The 23,335-nt window shown below is 34.5% G+C and overlaps 1 protein-coding gene across 2 annotated transcripts in view; it reads right to left on the bottom strand.

Annotated features, from left to right (window-relative positions):
• Positions 1-22,394, bottom strand: part of LOC111060559 (diacylglycerol kinase theta) — a 64,909-nt gene extending 42,515 nt beyond the window's left edge. Inside the window, exons 1-2 of one of the 2 annotated variants that reach the window (XM_039419539.1) lie at positions 21,963-22,394; positions 389-468 (exon numbers count right to left, since the gene is read on the bottom strand). In XM_039419539.1, the coding sequence (XP_039275473.1) occupies positions 389-468; positions 21,963-22,092 (210 nt within the window). In that variant the 5' untranslated portion in view covers positions 22,093-22,394. The remainder of the gene's footprint in view (positions 1-388; positions 469-21,962) is intronic. The other variant, XM_039419540.1, reaches the window with a different exon arrangement.
• Positions 22,395-23,335: the final 941 nt, after the last annotated feature.

Genomic DNA, 23,335 nt, shown 5'->3' with positions numbered 1-23,335 from the left:
CAATTATTAATATCAAGGATAATGATGAATATCCGACACTAGTTGTGAGAAAAATAAAATAAAAGAAGGATACCTCACTATGTAATTGAATAAATAATTAACATTACATTTATTAACATCCATATGGAATAATGTCATCTAACAGAACAAATGAACTGATTTAATGACAATGCGTTGACGTCATTTAACCTTGGTTAAATTTAATGCGCGTACGTGCAACCGGGTCATTCCATTCAAGATCTCAGATTGAAAGTATGCTGACTCCCAATCTCATTGAACTGATATTATAAGAATACACTGTATAAAAAATACAGAAATTGTGAGGGGTTCGTTTTGGCGAATGAGGCGAAAAGGTTGGTTAATATTTAATGAGAGATCAGTCGCTAACCTTGATTAAGCTTGCCGCAATGCTGGAGCAGGGCGAAATTACGGTCTTCAGGCATCGGTCGTGTACTACGAAGTTGCAAACTGAAATCAAATCACAACAACAAAACATCAGTTTATTAATAAAATCAACAGAATAGACATACAAATTAATACATAATTGAAGATAAACTTAATTATCAAATCTTATTAATAACCCAATTTTCATTTAACATTAGTTGTGTAAAAGTCTAGCTGAGCATCATCAAAGTCATATCAAGTGAGATTCGACAACTATAGATCTGGCAACGCTGCAATACTAGGTCTAGGCTCAGCTGTCAGCTGGATGGATCTATGTATCAAAGTTTCATTGTCAATGAATTTCAATCTTTTTCTTTCAAGTCTATTTATTCACACATTTAATGATACACAAACCATATGCATGATCAGAAAAGGATCAACAATACAAGCTAACTAATAGAAATAATAACTCGCTTTTTATTAACTCGGGTTGGCCAGTTGACTGAACCTAGCTATCTACGCAACTTTGCTTTCCACCTAAGAACGGGTTGGGACACTAGAGATCCAGCCAAAAATACAGAGAATCAAAATAATACAGCAATAAAAATCAATCACCAGAGATCTGTTTCACAAAAGAACTTGTCTAGTCATATGGAAAATGACCATATAGTCGAATCAACCAGGAGTTTGTCGCCCAGTACTAACTCATTTTTTCAAATTCGAAATTTAATTAAATTTGTAGGTCATATTCTGATTGTACTATACCTTTATCCTATTATTTCAGGAAACTCAACATTTTTGAAACAGGACTCAGGAGGAACGTGATTGAAAAATGATCACCAACCCTGCGATCTTATGCGTCGCATCAAGTCGAGGCTAGAGACGGCTGCTACACGGCGTCCGTACGATAAAAATCGTTGATCGACGTGTTTGTAATCACCCATTCATTCCATTGCGCCACTATAAAAATTTGGACGTTCGATTTTTTATTGGACGACCAAAATCGATGCGTGTGAAAAGCTGATTTTGTTTGAACGGCCAACGTTCAATCGGCTTCACTACCACATAGCGCAAACAGATGGCAAACAGCTGATGCGAATCATTAAATGGGCACAATCACGATCAAAATCGTTATAAAATGGATGTGTCTGAAAGCTTATTCAATTTAAGGTCGTGCGGTAAAAATTCGAACGACCAAAATCGATGTGTGTTTAGCTAGCCTCAGGGGTAGATACTTATTATTTTCACAAAATTGAAAACAGTAAATGAAACAGTAGCCTAATGTTACAGTAATTTTCGTCAAATAAATTTTAATTTCATTAGCTACTAGAATCGTCACGTCTTTCTACTTCCATCTCTACTGAAATACAACTCAGTTCCCTCTACTCTCACATCTCCACCTAGAATCGCAGACATTTCTCAGTTTCATCTCTTACAGTTAACCTACATACATCGACATATCAGCGATACATCAGTCGTTTCTCTTTAATTTCTCAAGTTTCGTACAGACTTATGTGCCACGAATACGCGCATTTCGCTTTCCATCAGCTGATTCTATGCTTATTATATCTGTAATTACAGGGACGTAGGTTCCTGAACATTCTGTACGTACAGGAACAGTTGTTGGATACATCCTATAATAAGCATAGCATCAGCTGATGAAAAGCGAAATGTTCGTGGTGCATAAGTCTGTATGCACCTTTACATACATTCACACATCTCGGCTCCCTGTCCTCTTGATTCAAGTATTCAATTTTAATTTTCCTTAATTTTCCCCACCTTTGATTCTATTTTCTCAACATACTTGAATAGAAGAGAATAGGTTCATTATTTTCAGCAGATGATAATTTTCTAAAACATACCAGTATTTTAAAATTGGACGTCGACAAGAATGTCAAACAAGCATCTCGACTACTTTTACCACTAAAACTTTACTTTTTTGCATGTAAAGAGTTAGACTGAAGCATTTGGCCTTAGTTAAACTAAGCTTCAGTTGAACTAATTTCAATTATTTACAAAAAATTTATTTATTGCTATGCTGTATTAAGAGAATGTGGCCCCACTATTTATATGAATATGTGTAGGGATGCTATTATTATATTTTATTGGTTAAGACTAAATAAGGCCTTAGTTAGACTAAACAAAATATAGTAGCATCCCTACACATATCCGTATAGTGGGGCCACATTTTCTCAATACAGCATAGCAATAAATTAATTTTCTGTAAATAATTAGTAAAAGTAAATTCGTATGGCTTTTGTTGGTGGGGAGTCCCTTGCGGGAAGGTCCCACCGCCTGAATATATAATTTAAGCTGTCAATGGGCCCCTTACGACTGTCATACTTCATCCGGGACCGACAGTTTAACGTACCCATCCGATAACACACTCCCGATCTGGTTAAAAAACTTTTGGTTGTGAGAGGGTTTCAACCCGGGATCTCTATGCTCCTACGCAAGCACTCTATCCACTAGACCACGGATCACTCCGTAAATAATTATTATAAATAATTGAAAATAATTGAAATTAGTTGAACTAAAGCAAATATAGTAGCATCCCTACACAATTGAATAGCATCCCTACAATTATTGAAAATAATTGTAAATAATTATTGAAATTAGTTAACTAAAGCAAAGATAGTAGCATCCCTACACATATCCATTTTTAGTGGGGCCTAATTTTCTCAATACAGCATAGAAGTAAATTAATTTTATGTAAATAATTGTACTTGGACCGACATAAAAATAAAAAAATCAAAGTACCATGTTTTCAAATTTATTTTATTCATTTCTTTTATTCTGTAAATACGAGTAGCCCTCACCAAGAAAGTGACTATAATTATTGTACTTGTACGACTCTATTAGTAGCGACCGAAATCGCTGACTGAACAGATGCTAATGAGGCAGAGGGCCACCGGTCGCTGGACAGAGGTGTAAATAAATAGGCCGACCCACCCGAGCCTAGCGAGCAGCAAAAGATTAAAAGAGATCGAGAATGATGCAAGCCATTGTAAGAAGAAGGAAAGGAGGGAGAGATCGTAAGGGAGGGTGGAAGGGAGGGGTGAGTCATGACGTCAGAGAGAGAGCCACAGCCAGAGTCGATCAATGTGCGCGCTGCACCCCCCTTCAACGACCCCCCTGCACCCCTAAAAACCGACTCGCCAGCATCAGTTGCCTCACAGCCTCAGCCTCAGACGAGCAACGCAACTCACTCACTTCACACACACAACTGGTGGCTTCCGCGTATTCCAGTCGAAAATATTGTGACCCACATTCCTCCGATCGGCCAACTGCATCTCAATGTCGCACAATTCACAAATTTCATAAAACATTACGTTGAGATGCTATGTCGGCACATAGAATTGAATACAGTAACAGAAATTATGTGGAATTGAGTGAGCGTTATCTAAGAAATGACAGAAAAAATACAAAGTTCAGTCGATATATCGGCAAAAAGGAACTGAATACTGTATCATAAATTATGTGGAATTGAGAAGGTTGTCTCAGGAATTACAAAAAAAAGCAAAGCAGAGATGCTATGTCGGCAACATGGAACTGAATACTGCTTGTTAGAAATTATGAGGAGCTGAGTAAGTTACCTACAAAATTACAAATAAAAAACATAATCCCAGAGTCCAATGTTGCTAAAATGAGCCTGAACGTCAGGAAATGGAAGAATTGAGGAGTAATGAGAATGTAAATGCAATTAAAATACTAAGTGGAGTTGAGACTTATTAAATGAGAAATAGGAAATTGAATGTGAAAAAACATGGAACATATTCAATTAAATATTATTGCATTCAAAAGGGCTTCTTGAAAGTTATAGTTATTGGACAAGGATGGACCAGAACAAGTCGCGTCTAAAAGAAAACAAAAAAAGCACTGGTGATAATTCTATTCAATTCAATTAAATTTATATGAATTATATAAAATAGTATTTGAATACTATGTTGACAAAATGAAACAATGACAGAAAAGAAGTTGAGTGATTGAGTCAAAATTGAGTGATTCAATGGCAGAAATGTTTCATGTAAGAATCTATATGAAGCATAGAATCATTTGAATTATTGTATAGATAATACATTAATTCAAATAACCTACTATGTTAAAAAATAACTAAAAGCCAGAAAATGAATAAAATTCGCAATTCAGTAACTCATGTTGTCTAGAAATTTACAAGGATTGTAATGATGGATGGCAAAATAAATCTAGATCACAAGATCTCAGAATATTGGAGAAATTCAGTAATTACATGTTATCTCAAAGACTACATAAATCACAGAATCTACTTATTCTCATTGGAATAAAATGTGATATGACAATAAATCTGAATGTCAGGAAACAGGAGCAATGTAATTAAGCAGTAATCAAATGGAGTCCAAGAAACTATGCTGGAAGGAAATGAAATTACAATGCTCAAAAAGTAAAACTAAATGAAAAACAAATTTAGGAGAAAAACCAAATTTGGCTTAATCCATTCCACATCAAACATAAAATTAAGATACTATGTTGGCAGGGTGTTGTTCGGAGCCCACCTTAAGCTTTAGGTCCTCATCTCTCATCATCATCCGTCTCATTACCAACGCACAAGCCTGAGCTTATGAGAGCATCACCCTCAAAAAATTTCTACAAAATGAGAGTGAAATTGAGAGATTTCAAGTCATTTTATATTGTAAACTATACACATTACAGAACATATAATTATTATTGAGGAAAATATGCATGAACATTAAATGGAGAACTAAGGAAGAAAGAAAAACAAATTTAGACACTCTTTGAAAAAATACCGTGGAGGTTAAACTGACTATCTATATTGACCGAGCTCAAATTGATATTTACTTACACTATCATAAATGGCTCCTTGAGAGATCTATTAGAAAATGAGAATATTGCTTGAATAAAGTACAATGGATGTACCAAATTAACACCGTTCTCGTAATTTTTAAACCATATTAGTAGATTTTTTATGGATCTAGCTTCAAAATTTTATGAATAACCTTGAATCTCAGGGCGATCAAGTTCTCTTGGAAAGATGAGTTTTACATCAGCTTGTAGCCAAGAAATTTGGTAATTTCGTGGAATAATTCTTCACCTATACCCTAATTGAGCCCAAATGATTTGTAGGATAGTGATAAATTTGGAAAAGTTCACTTGGTGTTTAACTCTCGAAGTACTGTCTCGAGTCGTACTTATTCGGAGATGTGACGAATATTCTGTCACTTTTAAAACTTTAACGAAGTGATGTCTGTTTTCACATAAGGCCTACTGCTTGTCTACCAACATTCATCGTCACGACACCCAGAATTTCCTCCGATTGGCTGAGATTCCGCTGTTGGTGAGAATTAGCCAATCAGAGGACATTCTAGGTGTCGTCCCGTTTTATTACAAGCTTAGCGTGGCCGCCTTAGGGGTGAAAATCTTCAAATGAGACTCATGTCAGTGATAGGGCTTATAGATAGCTATCCATGGTATAAATTTGAAAAAATCGTTAGAGTCGTTTTCGAGAAAACCGTGAAAAACATGGTTTTTTAGTAATTATCCGCCATTTTTTCGCCATTTTGAATTCAATTTTATTGAATTTCTTATTGTCAGATCCTCATGGTATAAGGACCTTAAGTTTAAAATTCCAAGTCAATCGGTTGATTAGGAATGGAGTTATCGTGTTCACAGACACACACACCCACACACACACACACACACATACACCCAAAAATCATGTTTTTGGACTCAGGGGACCTTGAAACGTATAGAAACTTGAAATTAGGGTACCTTAATTTTTTTTGGAAAGCAATACTTTCCTTACCTGTGGTAGTAGGGCAAGGAAAGTAAAAACTACTGGTGATAATTTATATTTAATTAAATTAAATTTATATGAATTATACAAGATTGTATTTAAATGCTATGTTGACAAAATGAAACAATGACAGAAAAGGAGTTGAGTGATTGAGTGAAAATTGAGTGATTCAATGGAGAAATGTTTCATGTAAGAATCTATATGAAGCATAGAATCATTTGAATTATTGTTAGACACTGCATTAATTCAAATAACCTACTATGTGGAAAAAAAAATAACTAAAAACCAGATATGAATAGAATTCACAATTCAGTAACTCATGTTGTCTATAAAATTACAAGGATTGTAATGATGGATAGCAAAATGAATCTAGATCTAAAGATCTCAGAATATTGGAGAAATTCAGTAATTACAAGGTATCTCAAAGACTACATAAATCACAGAATCTACTCACTCTCATTGGAATAAAATGTGATATGACAATAAATCTGAATGTCAGGAAATAGGTGCAATATAATTAAGCAGTAATCAAAATGAGCCCAAGAAACTATGCTGGAAGGAAATGAAATTACAATGCTCAAAAAGTAAAACTAAATGAAAAAAAAATCCAAATTCGGTTTAATTCATTCCACACCAAACATAAAATTAAGATACTATGTTGGCAGGGTGTTGTTCGGAGCCCACCTTAAGCTTTAGGTCCTCATCTCTCATCATCATCTGTCTCATTACCAACGCACAAGCCTGAGCCCATGAGAGCATCACCCTCAAAAATTTCTACAAAATGAGAGTGAAATTGAGAGATTTCAAGTCATTTTATATTGTAAACTATACACATTACAGAACATATAATTATTATTGAGGAAAATATGCATGAACATTAAATGGAGAACTAAGGAAGAAAGAAAAACAAATTTAGACACTCTTTGAAAAAATACCGTGGAGGTTAAACTGACTATCTATATTGACCGAGCTCAAATTGATATTACTTACACTATCATAAATGGCTCCTTGAGAGATCTATTAGAAAATGAGAATATTGCTTGAATAAAGTACAATGGATGTACCAAATTAACACCGTTCTCGTAATTTTTAAACCATATTAGTAGATTTTTTATGGATCTAGCTTCAAAATTTATGAATAACTTGAATCTCAGGGCGATCAAGTTCTCTTGGAAAGATGAGTTTTACATCAGCTTGTAGCCAAGAAATTTGGTAATTTCGTGGAATAATTCTTCACCTATACCCTAATTGAGCCCAAATGATTTGTAGGATAGTGATAAATTTGGAAAAAGTTCACTTGGTGTTTAACTCTCGAGTCGTACTTATTCGGAGATGTGACGAATATTCTGTCACTTTTAAAACTTTAACGAAGTGATGTCTGTTTTCACATAAGGCCTACTGCTTGTCTACCAACATTCATCGTCACGACACCCAGAATTTCCTCCGATTGGCTGAGATTCCGCTGTTGGTGAGAATTAGCCAATCAGAGGACATTCTAGGTGTCGTCCCGTTTTATTACAAGCTTAGCGTGGCCGCCTTAGGGGTGAAAATCTTCAAATCCGACTATGGTGTCTGATGATAAATTAATGTCTGTTGACAATCGTTAAGTAAGCGAAAACAGTGATTCGGTCACTGATTCATACGCTCACGATTTTAGACAATTCACACATACATTATTACGTTGAATATTGGATATTAATTACATTAAAAAATATGATTGATATTATTAAATGAATCGAAACCACACAATCGGCCAAATAAGCAGCAGGAAAAAGAGAGATATAGGCTACTACAAGTCGAAGTTTCTAAAAGCTTTTTTATTATAAACTGATATTTTCAAATGAAATTCGATAAGAATTATTTAAAATTGAATCTTGTTAGATTTGATAACTGCTATGATTTTGAATAAAAAATGAGAGACTCAATATAAAGTTCGATTATCTTATTTCAAGTTTCAAGTTCTTGATGTTGTAATGTAGCCGATTATTTGACATGAATTTTCACAATCCGAGAGCATCCATTGTTTAAAAAGTGTCGACGACGGTGAAAATTCATGACAAGTAAAATTGGCCTGAAAAATGTATGCCTCTTGGCAGTCGGTTACGAGGACGGGACCTGGAACTATCTACAGCAGATAATCGGGCCCGGCTCTACCCCTCTGTTCCGAGACACCATTTTCCTGGTTCAGTGAGTTGAAAATATTATCAATTTCATTATTATATATTATTCATCTTTTTTATTGAAGGTAAATCCTGTAATTATTCTATTGTTTGTTTAAAAAGTTTTCTTAATATTATTTTATTTAAGTTTCCAGTTTCATTTTGAGTTACAATTTAATTAAATAGATTACTTAATTATCCAAAATATAATCTGTTTTGTTTTTTCTTTTAAAATATAGTTCCTCTCTCATGAGTTATATAGTTAGATCAATTTACCCTCTCGCAAGCCAAGCGATTCCCCCATTATAAATTGTTACCATAATGTCTAGCTAAATTTATTAAGTCAACTTTGAATTAGTTGATCACTCTCACAACCCCAAATTACCTATAAATAATTACCCCATTGCAATGTGTATTAAAATATCTTCTGATGAATATTTTATATGATGTTGGATAAAAATGTCGATTTCCAAAATAATACATTTTGAAATTGATGTTGTTTTACATTACGAACCTCTGTTAAAGTTGATACACACTTATTAACACTAAGTTTGAAAGTGAATATTGAAATAAACTTCCTTTTTATTGCAATACATTTCACTCCTGAGGAGGAGCTTCATCAGAAATGATTTTTGGGTGAAAAAAAGAGAATTTTGTTATAATATTAGTTTATGAAAATATTGTTTCATCTAGAGGTCAGTTCAGTTTGATAAAATAAAAGTTGAATACAACAATTTTTCTGTATTAAAATAAAGCACTGTGGCTGAATAATATACAGTAAATGACGTTATTCTTGCTGAAGTGTGACTTGTATGAGGTTGGCTTTCTAATTAAGGTTGCCTGGCCCTCAAATAAATAAGAGGAGCTGTACTCCTCCTCTCCACCTGAGTACATGCCTACTTCTTTGCATTTCCTTCGTCATTTCAGTCTACAGCTTTTGATTTTCACTCTCATTCCCGCGTACTTTATTCCAAATCCTACAATCTTGAAGCAAAAAAATGTAGAGCATATACAAAAATCTGGTATCCAGAGTGTTTTGGATCGAATTACCAAATATTTCAAGGACTTTCTGTAGAAACCACTCGAAAATAAGTTAAGATCACGAAAGCTGAATAAAATTATCGAAAAATTTTCGTAAAAAACGCCCGTGAATGCGTTGTTACCAAACGAAAATAGCGCTGGATTTCCCCTAATTCTTCAACAATTTACTTCGTTTTGGTTTGAATTGATTGCTTATTAGGCTATATCTCATCTCATTTAATACAAAATTCATATATATTTTAATCCCTCTAGCTTTTAGCTATTTGAGGGACATTAAAAAAATACAATTCCCATTTACTTGGTTGAAATAACTTAAATAATAAACAAATATAAGTATATAATATATTGAATGATGGTTATTAACAAAGTAAATTAGAAAATTCATAAATAATAACTTATAATGTAATGTAAAACCTTCCTATATACCTATTAAATGATCGCTAGTCGGACGAAACTATTGTGAGCTTAATATATAAAATGTAATAAGGAATGATCAGATAAAACAGAAAGAATCATTGAGGGATTCATCCCAGCTGAAATGATCAAGTTAATTTCTAAGCTCATTGTTTCTACACATAAATTCAAATCAAACAAGCCATCTCCATATCAGCCCTACTTTTGACTTAAGGCTCGAGTCGTTGCTCGTTTATGGGTTTGTTTCTATGTTCGACGATAACTTTCTAATGCATTTCAAATTAATCAGCTTCAATTTTTCAACACATATTCTTTTAACTTGTCCATTATACAGATACGAACTGTTTAGTATAGTAGACAATACAGGACTACGGTGTATTTGAAGTCTGAAAAACTACCTGACCCTACTATACACTGGCAGAGTACATAGATGACCACACATACCAGCTTCGTAGACCGTGAATCCCCATTGATTGGGAAGAAATTTGACAATTCCCAGGTCAACTACAATTGAGAAGACTACAACAAGTAACAAGTGTTTGACAATAAGATTGACTGACTCCTTAATTCTTCATAAGGAAAGAAAGGATACATGCTGAAAATCATTTCATGCTGAGTACTTTTTTTTAATTATTTCGTCACGACATAGGGAGAAAGACAATTATCATGTATTCTATAGATAAATTTATCAAGTTTTTAAATATTTTTAAATTTATTAATGCATTTTCAAGTGTAATAATCATTTGTTTAATCTTTCTAATCAACCCAGATACAACATTTTTAGTATAATGCATATTTGAACTGTAAATTTTGTGATGTTTATAAAAGTGTTTTCATAACCTCATTTGGACTATTTTATGCATTTATGTATACGTTTCTAATAAATTTGTACTAGTAACTGGTGAGTCCTCGGGCGGAAGAACTCGCTCGAAATGCCGCTGATATCCAGTTCTATTGAAAGCAGAGGAAAGTCAAGAGCAGTAGTGCAAGTTGCATTGAGTTACTAATTGCGTCATTGCATATTGCATGCAATCAGCCTAATAATTCAGCTGACAGATGATTTCTGATTCCTCAAGATAAATTATTACAAATGCACTTTCAATGTTATCCTGTTTTTTATGAGGAATGAATAACTTTTTGAATTGAATTGAATCCTCAAAAGGGTCGAAGAAGTGAGTCAAATTTCGTTGGCCAAAGAGCTCGATCTGTAGAATGGTTCAAAGAATATGCGTTAAAATTTGAAGTTGATTGATGAAAGCAAACGAAAGTAATCGTCGAACAAACAAACCCAAAACCTGATAACGACTCAAGCAATAGGAACGAGTCATCAAAAGAAACTCGCTACCCTTGTTCAAGGGTAGATAATAATAAGGGTAAATAATAATTTCTATTATTGAAGCCAAAAACAAGTATCACGTATTCAGTTTTCAGTTAGAAGTGGATAATTAGTTTGGATAATTTCTATGTTTTGAAATGAATACTTTAGGTGAGTGATATAAAACCTCCTGGCATGTTGCATCTCTGTTGTGTTCTCTTCCACTATCACTCGGTGGTATTGTTTCTTTAAGCCATTCTCTTTTATACTTATTCTTTCCTGTATTCCTTGTCAATGTTCTTGTCTCTTCTTCGACTGCATGATCTTGAGAAACGAAATACGTTCTTCAACTATTCTGCATAGTTTCAGTTTCAAATTTTATGACAGCAGTCTAACGAATATTAATCAATGACAAGCAGTAGTCGCCGAATTTGAATGGCGGGGAGCTGGCAGAAAAATACAAGCCGCCCTTGGCAAAGCACCAAAACGCCCCTCTCCCTTGGGCTGCCAAGGCGTCAAGTCCATCAACCCGACCTCAGAACACGTGCTTATTTATAAGTCAGTGTAATGACTGAGTGCTCTCTCTCACTCTCTCTCTCTCATTCTCTATTTGTTGATATGATGTTCTTGATGTTTTGTTTCAGTTTGGAAATTAGTATTGTATTGGAGGGTTAAGTGTAACAGAGGGCCGGCTACGACCTAACTTCGCCCTCCTAGGAATAGAATAAAGGCTGCAATTCAATTCAATTCTCTTTCCCTCCCTCACTCTCTTAACCTAGCTCCGCAGTGCAGGCTGGATGCTTGTCTGACTCGGACTAGGCGCTGAGACAGCAAATATTAGCAGCGTTGGTGGGAATGCGAGCGGCCGCAGTAACATCTTCCACCCAGCAATGGTCGGCATAGTTCCGCCTAGTGGACAGACGAGAGATCAATCCAGTCGGTTATTTGATCCCTCCAGCCAGGCTCAGCCAAGCAGCCGAGACAAAAGAACAATGGAGTGATGGTCTTATTCGCGTCATCAGCAGTTTTCTTTCTCACAATTATTTTTATTTTTGTGTTGCCTATAAACTCCAGTCACCAGTAAAAAGTCTCCAGAAACGTGGTGTACTACCATATTAATGAACTTTCATGATGATTTTTAATTATTTAAAAACATTGTTGACATTCTGAGCCTTTAGGCTAAACTTGGGGTCGCTGAGAACGAATCTGCAATCAGAATTTCTCTATCACGAAAAATAACGAAAAAAACCCAGCTGTTGATCTTCCGGCAACCGTTAACTGTCATCCTGCAATGCGGCCAAAACTCTTCCAAGCCAGACACCCATCTCAAATGACAACAACGCCAAGCTGTGAGAAACCATCCTGCACTGCGGCGCTAGGTTAAGGGTTGTGTGACAGAGAGGACCTAGAGTCCTAATTCCGCCCTTAATAAAGAAAATTATTCAGTTCTCTCTCTATCTCGGTTTGTTTCGATAACCAAGTCATACGTCACGTCAACACAATAGCTATAACAATAATCAGAAGTATACAAAGGTGAAGGCAAAATTATAGAGTTCAAAAAATAAAACACGCCCCTCCAACCACTTAAAAACTTTCATCATAGGAATGAATGACTCCTAGTCTAAAGTGAGATTCAAAATATTAAGTCAGTACCTGATTAACATTTAAATTCCGTTTTCGAAGACACTAGTCTGATTTTTGAATATTAGTTATTAAATTTAATAAAATCAGATTGTAGTGTCGTCGAAAATGGTTCAAAACTGATTATTACTTGCAGTTCGTCATGGATAGTGAAATAGATGAGTATTAAAATTCCTTTGCTATCCTTGTTAATCAGTAGACAAAGCAGATAGCTCTATCCTTTACTAGCTCCGCACCTTTTCCAAATCGTTTGTTGACTACGTCTTGTGAAAAACGTCTTTTCGTTAAATAAAGGACGTTTATTTAATAAACGTCATTAATAAATAAACATTCTGATTTTAATAAACAAAATGTTAGGAAATCCAAAAAACAGTCTGATTTTCGGAACTAGATAAGTTACCTTTACCTTTACCTTCCCGATAGTTCGGAACCCACCTAAAACTGTTAGTAGGCCCATCATCTCTCATTATGATCCGCCTCATTACCCACTCACAAGTCTAGATCTCTTGTGGGCATCACCCTCAGCAAAAAAAAAAAAAAAAAAAAAAATCATGGAAAAATATATTTTCATTGTGAATAAAATATAATTTCAAGTACGTATTGATCAATCAACAATAATTGATTCATACATTAGATATACTGGGATGACTTGAATGCTATCTAATATAGAAAGCGATGAAACTTGACAACTCTGTAGTCCTATCATTTTCACCGACTTATAACGTAAACCTAACTATAGGTAGTTTATTTCTACTTGTTATTGTTCTTATATTTTGAAAAAAAGAATTGTTGCTTGATTCAATTCAAAACTAAAAATTATTCAGTGCCGACTACTATCTATACGCATCGTATAGGTATGCGCACTCCAATTGAAAACAATGCATCAAATTTAATCATCCGATCCGTACGATGCGTGCCGTCCGTCCGAAGACGATCTGTGTGCGCCTACCTTAATTGACCGAGCGAAGTGAGGTACCTTTATTGATATGATTTCGATATACAATAATATAATACTCTTGACTTCCAAGAGAAAATGAATGGCAAAAACCACAGTTTCTCAGTCTTTCAATAAGCAACGCTTTAGCTATTGATTTAATAACTTTATGTAAATTTATGAATTATTGTATGTTAATTGACCGAACAAAGTGAGGAATAAGATTCAAGTCGACGGTTTGGCATTTCTCTTAATGTTTATATGTTGCGCATTTACGGCGAAACGCGGTGATAGATTTTCATGAAATTTGACAGGTATGTTCCTTTTTTAATTGCGCGTCGACGTATATACAAGGTTTTTGAAAATTTTGCATTTCAAGGATAATATAAAAGGAAAAAGGAGCCTTCTTCATACGCCAATATTAGAGTAAAAATCGGGTGTGGTGCACTCACACAACTTTCCTTGCCATTATGAAAATTGATCTACTGACGCTAGTGTTCCCGCGCATCTCAAGTCTACTTTTCTAAGATCTGAGCCAGCTGGTGACAGGACAATAGCGCTGCAGACACACGAAATCTGCAATCTCTTCATAGTGAATGATTTAATAGAATCAACAGTTGCCAACAGTTTGCAATTGAATAATCTTATTTTCTCAAATTTCGAGCTTATTTTCAATTTTAGGTGAAAATCTTACTGAACATTAATTGTAGAGATTTTCATGCTCAATCTTTTCGACTTGAAATTTTCAGTTTAAATTGTATCTGAATCCTGATAATTGGAAATATAAAATCAAACTTTGCATAGATGGTGCAGTGCTCCTTAAATTTTTACAGATATGAGACTTGTGGCAGTTGATAGAGCTTATCAATGACTATTTAGGTATGAATTTAATCAAAATCGTTGGAGCCGTTTTCGAGAAAATCGCGAAAAACCCTGTTTTTGACAACATTTTCGCCATTTTACCCGCCATCTTGAATTGCATTCGATCGAAAATGTTCGTGTCGGATCCTTATAGTGTAAGGACCTTAAGTTCCAAATTTCAAGTCATTCCGTTGATTGGGAGATGAGATATCGTGTACACAGACTCACATACACTCATACACACACACACACACACACACACACACACACACACACACACACACACACATATATATATATATACAGACCAATACCCAAAAACCACTTTTTTGGACTCAGGGGACCTGGAAACGGGACCTTGAAAAGTATAGAAATTTAGAAATTGGGGTACCTTAATTTTTTTCGGAAAGCAATACTTTCCTTAACTATGGTAATAGGGCAAGGAAAGTAAAAATCAGACTATAGAATTAGTCATCATAAATCAGCTGACAAGTGATTACACAGTGATGTGTGGAGAAGCCAGTCTATTGCTGTATTTCCATAAGGTCTATAGTTTCAATCAGGTACTTGTGGATGAGAATACTGCGTGAGGTCTACTGTTCACAGAACTACTAGTTTTATTGTCTCACAACATAAGTTTACACTATCAGCTACTCCTCAACTAGAATTAGCTAAACTGGAAACAGAATTCAGTGAATTCTAGATTAAAATTCAGTGATCATAGCAAAAACTTGACAACAATCCTCTCTATTCAACCAATACAGATTGGTTGGCGAAAATCACACTATAGTGCGATGGAAAACGATTAAAATAACAGTAAAAACGTAGCTCATTATGCCCCTGAGTGTAGCTGCAGCTCGAAGCAAGCCTCTCAAGTCTATCTTGGGCCCTATCTAACGTGGGGGAGATGGATGCGCCCTCCTCCACTCGATAACACTCCACTTGTTGACATGTTCGAATTTGCTCTTTTCCATCAATAATAAAAGGACCAAGGTGATCTTAATAATTAGGTACTAGTTCGAGCACACAACTCAATGCGCCACGTGCTTTGCTCAAATTTGAGGCCGCCTACTGCTGGATTCCCGGGGGTGTCATTCATTTGAGAGTTAAGAGTAAGAGAGGGCCGACTACGACCTAACTTCGCTCTCTAGGAAAAATAAAGGCAATCATTCTATTCTATTCATATGTGCGATATATCTCAAATGTGCGAGTATTTCAGCTTTTCGTTACTTGTTCTTATTTTTTCTTTTCAAACATCTTTATTGCCCATAAAAACAAAATAAAAAATAAAAACTTACAAAATAAATATTCTAGATTATAATATAATGCTATTTTACAAATAAATTAAAATTACACGGCACCACCCAGCAAGGGCAAACCCTGACCGCTGAGTGAGAGTATCAACTGTTTAGACAATATAAAAATTTATTTACTAAACTTGAATTTTAAAAAACTAATAATTACTATAAATAATAACTATTTATTTACTAATAATCAAAGCTACAAAAAATCAAAAATCAACAATAAATTACTAGTAATTATAATATTTGACTGATGTCGAAGAAAAATTTTTGTATCTCCCACTTATTTATCTGTTCCACCCTCTGTCTACCCCTATTAGAAAGGGATTCTGACAATGCATTTGGCATGTTATTTATTATTTTTGAGCTAAGATACCCCAATTGTCTTCGCACTATTGTCAAATCTAAAATAATCTAAACATATCAAACAATATTAACATATTACCATTTAAAAGCAAAAACCTAACCCCATAACCTTTCCTTTTACCTTTAAAACCTAAATTGTCTCAGTTTGTCTGGAATAGGCACTCGCAGGATTCACACAAATCAGTATCATTACTGATATGTGTCCGGTACAGTGAAAATATAATTTCTGATCTCTCAAGCTAGATTCCTACATATCAGTGTCAGTGAGAATCCAATTCCCACGAGTTTAGTAAGACTATTCTAACTCATCCCGGCCGAGAGAGTATGTATAATCCAATTAGAATTTATGGGAATTGTATTTTCACTGTTCACTAATACTGATAAGTGGGCATCCATCTTAAAGGGACAATTAATTCATATTCGATTGCCCGGGCTGAGCGGGAGTAGTCTTATTATAAATCATGGGAATAATATTACACCGTACTGTACATGTACATTGATACTGATATGGGAAATCAAGCTTCATTTGGTACTCTGTCTAGCACTTTAGTTCAAGCAGATCTAAAAAAGACAAGAGATCAATAAGCGCCATCATCAATTTTTCCTTTTCCCACTATTGACCCGTTCAAGAATTTTCCAACAAAATTCAAATAAATTTGCACTTATTGGAGGGCTAATCATAGTTTTGGCGATCTTTGGTGGATGATTTTCAGAAGCTTGTGAACCAAGATTTTGATTGTGAACCAAATTTAATTCACCCAATTTCAACAAAACAAAATATGAAAACAATGCCAACGGAATTATGTTGCTTAAACATATCATAGTGTATTCCTCTGGCTAGCTTGTAATTACCAGCAGGAGCCTAGGAGTTTAGCCATGCCACTGTAGTAATATTCGCTTTAAACTGTAAGCATTCCTATATAAAAATCAATGCTTCCCATCGAAGCAATTGACATGAATCTCACTGGAAAATGCAAGCTGAAGATATGTTTTCCGTTACATATTATTTACAACGACTTGAATGAAAAAGACTAAGAAATTGTCAAAAACAATGAGATTGACAATGGTGTAATAACCGAAACTGGTCTTTCTAAGTATCAATAAATCTGTGTTTTTTGACAATTTTTTAGTCTTTTTCATTCAATATGAATAATTACCACAATATCAACTTCTCAACTACACAAAAAATTTACAACGACTCTCACAGTGAAATACATGTATTGGAACCCTCACATTTGACATCACTGTAACATAAACCAATTTCTTCTAACCGTTGTTATGGTGGCTAAATAAAAAATTTTAATGTAGATATACAGATGGATCCATGTTCACTTTCTTGTTTAGGACAACTTGTATCTACATAGCATTAAATGTTGAAAAGGGTACTTCAATCAATCAATCATTTTATTCAGTAAAATGCATTACAAAATTGGTCCCGCTAAACCTAAAAGATTTTACAGCAGGTGCCTACAAATAATAAAATACATAAATAGAATGAATGCTAACTTAAAAAATAAACTAAGGAAAAAAACTTCGATTTTAAATTTTTATACAGATGAATAATTTTCTTACAACGGCTACTGAGTTCTTTAGAAGCAATACATTTGTCAAGATGTAGCAATTAATACATTAGAAAATCAATATATCAGAGTTCTTGTGTCCTAGTCTATACGTCGAACATGCATGTTAATATTATACTTAATTAAAACTAATGGTAAAGTATGCTGATTTCAATAGTGGATTATAAAATAGTTTGGAGTGAAAATGTTTGGATAGTACTTAATCAAAATGTACTAAAAAAATTCATAAAACTAAAAATAATCATTCAAAGCTCTCCCCTTGTGGAAGTTGATAAAGTGAGAAAAATGCTAATCCCAAATCAAGACTATTCTATTAAAGTAAAATATCACTCCTAAAAAACATCAACGACAATTTCCTTGAAAAAAAAAACAAAATTGCCATCGAAATTGACATTAAACACGACTTGGATGATTCATCTTTACGAATTAAGCCCTTTGAATAATTGATTCCCAATGATATCATCATGAGAACTTTAAATGGTTGATTCCTAATGATTTTACACCTCACTCGGGCTTTTATGCCTAGGGGTGCGCATTTTATTTTGCACTTTTCTATTATTTTTTAATTTATGGTTATTTTATCTTATTCATCAAATGAAGTTATTTTTGTAATTATACATAAGGTAAATTATGTAAACAAAAATTATTTTTTGTCATAATTTTTGTATTGATGTGCAAAATAAATACATTTAATTTATGGTTATTTTATCTTATTCATCAAATGAAGTTATTTTTGTAATTATACATAAGATAAATTATGTAAACAAACAATTATTTTTTGTCATAATTTTTGTATTGATGTGCAAAATAAATAAATCTTGAATTTAAATAAATATATGATATAAAAGGTTATCGAGGACTAGATAACCAAGAAATAAAGAGATATCCTAAAATTGTTCTCAACCAACAGACTGATACCGTATTTTATTACAACGTAATGAATGGATTGAGAATGGAGTAATGAATTGAGACTGACGTGTGCCTACTGCCTACTGCCTAGTGCTCTACGAAGTACCAATGAATGAATGCTCTGCCCTCACATTTATTGATTTTCCAATGATAGTGTGCACGCACTCAGCTCTACTGAATGAAATGTTCCCTTATTCATAAGCACGATACTTCTAACATAAATAGTTTTCTGTTATCCGTATTTATTTTATGACAATTAATAATCGAAATTGACTGGAGAATTTGAATTGATTGAAATAAATAAATTACCCTGAACCGATTCATAACATGTACATAAATAGTTTTTTGTTATCGGTATTTATTTTATGACAATTAATAATCGAAATTGACTGGAGAATTTATATTGATTGAAATAAATAAATTACCCTGAACCGATACATAACATGTGAATATCTACATGTAAGATTCTTAAAATATCTACAAAACATTCATAAAAATTCTGAGAGCTTCTTCAGTAAGAGTCTACTAGAATGCTAGTGGGCATTTCTCTCGAAATGTAATGAAAATTTTTCTGTTGTCTCAGGTGGAAAATCGTGAATATCTACATTTAAGGTTCCTAGGATAGATTCGTAAGATGCGATGTCTAAATTCGAAAATATCTACAAAATATTCATTTAGAGCTTCACCAAGAGTCGACTAGGAAGCTGGTGGTGGGTCATTTTCCTCGTTATGTGGTGGCATTGTTTCTTTTGTCTCAGGTGGAAAATCTCAATCAAATTTATAATTTTTTTGTTAAAGAAAATAAAATAAGATGGTCGGGGGTTGCTTTCTGAGCATTCACTCGAAAACTGTGAAAGTTAAACATTTAGGGAAAAGCAAATGATATTATGATAAGGGTGAAAAAAGGTCAAGGTGTTTGAAAATATTCAAGAAAAATTTGTTGTAATGGTATTGATAAGAGTATTATGTTTAAGTGTATGTTTTGGTGTATGTAGGTGTGAAAATGTTGTAGGGTACAACTTTAAAGTTGGTGTGAAGTGAAGCTGATAAGGAGGTTGAAAATAAGTTTGTTTGATAATATATCAAACTGTGAGATCAATGATACAATGGGAAAAGCGTTTTTGGGATTCTGGATTTATTGGTTTTAATATATCTCTAATGCAATGTTTGAGTGCTTGAAGTTAGATCGAAAGCAAACATTCTGTAGTTTTGTGAGCTGATAAGAGGTTGTGAAAAGGAGGTCAAGAAGGAGAGTTTAGTTTTTCAAGAAAAGTTTTACTTTATTTACATTGGTTTGGGACTTGATATGATTTGAGAAATGATATCAATTAAAAAATAGATTTTGCTAGGTTGAGTGTGGGTAAGATAAAAGAAAAATAAGATAGAAGGAGGAAAACGATCATTAGTATGAATGTAGAACAGATGAATGATAAAGGGGTTGAGAGAAAAATGTCAAGGGATCTGAAAATACATCAATTTAGTAGTTAGCAAATATGATGAAAGGAACATTAATTTTAGTACTGGTTTTGATATTGCAGGGTTTGGGTGCAGTAGATTGGATAAATGGGGCAGACAAAAAATATTGTATGTATGACCAATATGAGGCAGTAAAAAAGTGAAATAAGATCACTTTGTAACTTAAGACTTAATAAAAGTAACTTGGGACTTTTGGAAATGGGGAGGAAATATTTTTTACTGCCAACTAGTATTGCTAACACAAGGTTTGGAGGTATCATATAAGTGAAGATATACGATCAAAAATAAGAAGTTTGCAATAGTATTAATTAAAAGTCATTTTATTTATTTTCCAATCACTTTATAATGGCATCATATAGTCGGAACATGTTGTAACTAAAAATTTTTAAAAAGGGTACCTATTGGATTTCTATTTATATTCAAGAGTAGTCCTAAAGAAAAACACCTATATGGAGTTGATAATGAATGATAGGAGTGTTGAATGAAGAAAGGTTAGAAGAAATGTAGTTCAGAGAAACAATACACAAATCATGAAGAATGAAAACACAAATTTAAAAATTGTCAAACACTTTTTAAGTACCACAACATCACTCACAACACAACTGTAACACACAAATCTGTGAGTTTTAAGTAGGTTAAGGTAGCATAAGGCGTGAGCAATCAGATTTTATCACCACCTACCATTAGATATAAGAGAACTACCAGAGAAGGAATACAAACAGAAAATTAAAAAGTTCCTATTAAAGAAATGTTTTTATAATTTAGAACAGTATTTTAGCATTAGGTTGGACAGCATAGAATGATGTGATACTTTTTTATGTTAGTGTTGAGTTGTATAATTTTATGTATATTGACAGTGCCTGTACAAAATTTAATATAATGTGTCTTGGGCAATAAATGAAATTTGAATTTGAATATTTGGAAAAAACATCAATTTTAGGATTTAACTATTTTTAATTAGAATAAAACAGATTTTAGTAGGTGGTTTTGATAAGGCAAGGTTTAGGTGTGTGTGTGTGTGTGTGTGTGTGTGTGTGTGTGTGTGTGTGTGTGTGTGTGTTTGAGAGAGAGAGAGAGAGAGAGAGAGATCAGTGGAATGATAGTAAGAGAGAGAAGATGTTCAGTGTGAGGGTAGAGGTGATAAGGAGCTCGGGATATTTAAAAAGGGGTCAAGGTATTAGACAAAATATCAATTAGAGGGTTTAAATATTTTCAAGTAGAATAAAACAGATGTGGTTTTGATAAGGTAAGGTTTGGGTGTGTGTGTGTGTGTGAGATCAGTGGAATGATAAGAGAGCAAATATGTTTAGTGTGAGTGTGGAGGTGATAAGAGGGAAATATATGAGTGAAAAATGGGGTTTATTTGAGGATGATTAAATAAGTTAGAGTTGGGGATGAGTTGTGATTGGTCAGTAGCAGTAAGTGATAGTAGGCAGTGGAATAATAATAAGAGAGAGAAGATGTTTAGTGTAAGTATGGAGCTGATAAGGGAATCGGGGGAAATGAGAGAGAGAAAAATGGGGTATATTTGAGAATGAATAGATTATGACTGTGGAGTGATTGTAAAATAGTGGTGAGTAGGAAGGTGGGGTGGGAGAGCGAAGATGTTGAGTGTAAGTATGGAGCTGATAAGGGAATCGGGGGGAAGAAATGAGAGAAAAATGGGGTTTATTTGAGAATGAGTAGGCCTAGATTAGTGATTGTGGAGTTGGGGATAAGGTGTGATAGGAGGGTGGGGTGGGTGAGGGGTGGGTTTTGTATAGGCTAATAGAGATGTGAAAAGTGCTGACCTTCGCAGATGTAGCCCTGCTGGATGAGGCCCCATAGCATGTCGGTGCAGTGGTGACAATAGGTCGGCTTGTGAAATGTCTTCTTGGCAAATGAGTGCCCGTGGCTAGCTGGGGTGTCAGCCGACGCCATGACCCCCAACCCCGACCCGCCCCGGCACCGTTCACGCCAGATTTTCACCGTGAAATGAGTCTCGGCACTCGCATATTACATGTCTACGTTACCTCGGAACCGTACGCGAACATTGCGATGCCTGGGGCTATCCGTGCGTGCATGCCTGAGGCGCATTTTAGAGGGCCTTCACACTCCGCAGATGACCATCACCATCACTGGCAGTGACTGGCTCAGCGCGCATCACAGTTCGCGCAGCATTTGCCCTGATGGCGAGCAATAGCGATTGGTGCACTGCTCAGTGCTCAGCACACAGCAGGCCACTACAATCGGCGCGTGCGACACTGGCGCCATCTGGCCCACCCGCGTCGGCGCTCTACGAAGCCCGCCAACTTTCAAACCACACTTCACTGCCAATACTTATACTCAACACAATCAATCTTTATCTCTATTGAAAAATCATTAATAAGATAAACCAATTACTAAATTGTTAATAGATATGCTATAACAATTTGGACTGTTGTATAAATTAGAATTGGAACCATTTTGGGCGTAAGCCTGCGGTACTCTTCTGAAAGTTGTGTAATTCTGAATAATTAAATAGATAAATAAATAAATATGCATACAAGGAGAAAGCTCACCAACTAAGTTACAATCACATCAGGGAGAATTGACTGGAAATTTTAAAATAATGTTATTTCCACCAATAAATTTATAACACTATATTGAGCTCCACGTTATTTATTTATTGGATATAGCAAACTCTACAATAATCAGTTAAAATGACAGTAGAGAAAGATAGGAGAACGGGGTTGCCGATTCTCTGCCGTACCACTGGATTCTATAGAGGATAGCTGATACTGGTATATGTAAATTAATTTCAACTGTTCATTCTTGCAACTGTCATTTAATTCATCAAGAGAATATATCTTTCAATGATTTAACAACAGATGTTAATAATAGAGATTGAATACTTCGGTAATTAATTACATTTTTACTTTGTTGGAAAACAATGTGGCAACGTTGCGGAGCTAGAGAAGGATAGCACTATCTGTTATGTCGAATGATAGCAACACCAATGTTAATCAAATACTGTAACATATACCTCACTATAGTAGATTATAGTAATAATGAAATGACATTGTATTAATTATGCCATTTATGAACCTTCAATCGAAATTTCCAAAAGTACCTAATATCTTTTCAAGAAGACATAGGAAAGATGTGCTCATATCTAGCGTTCACAGCCAGTTATGGGGGTGTG

The sequence above is a fragment of the Nilaparvata lugens genome, chromosome 1 (genome assembly GCF_014356525.2).
Source record: "Nilaparvata lugens isolate BPH chromosome 1, ASM1435652v1, whole genome shotgun sequence".
Lineage (NCBI taxonomy): Eukaryota > Metazoa > Arthropoda > Insecta > Hemiptera > Delphacidae > Nilaparvata > Nilaparvata lugens.
Note: the sequence above shows the minus strand (reverse complement) of the source record. Positions and strands in the feature narration are given on the sequence as shown.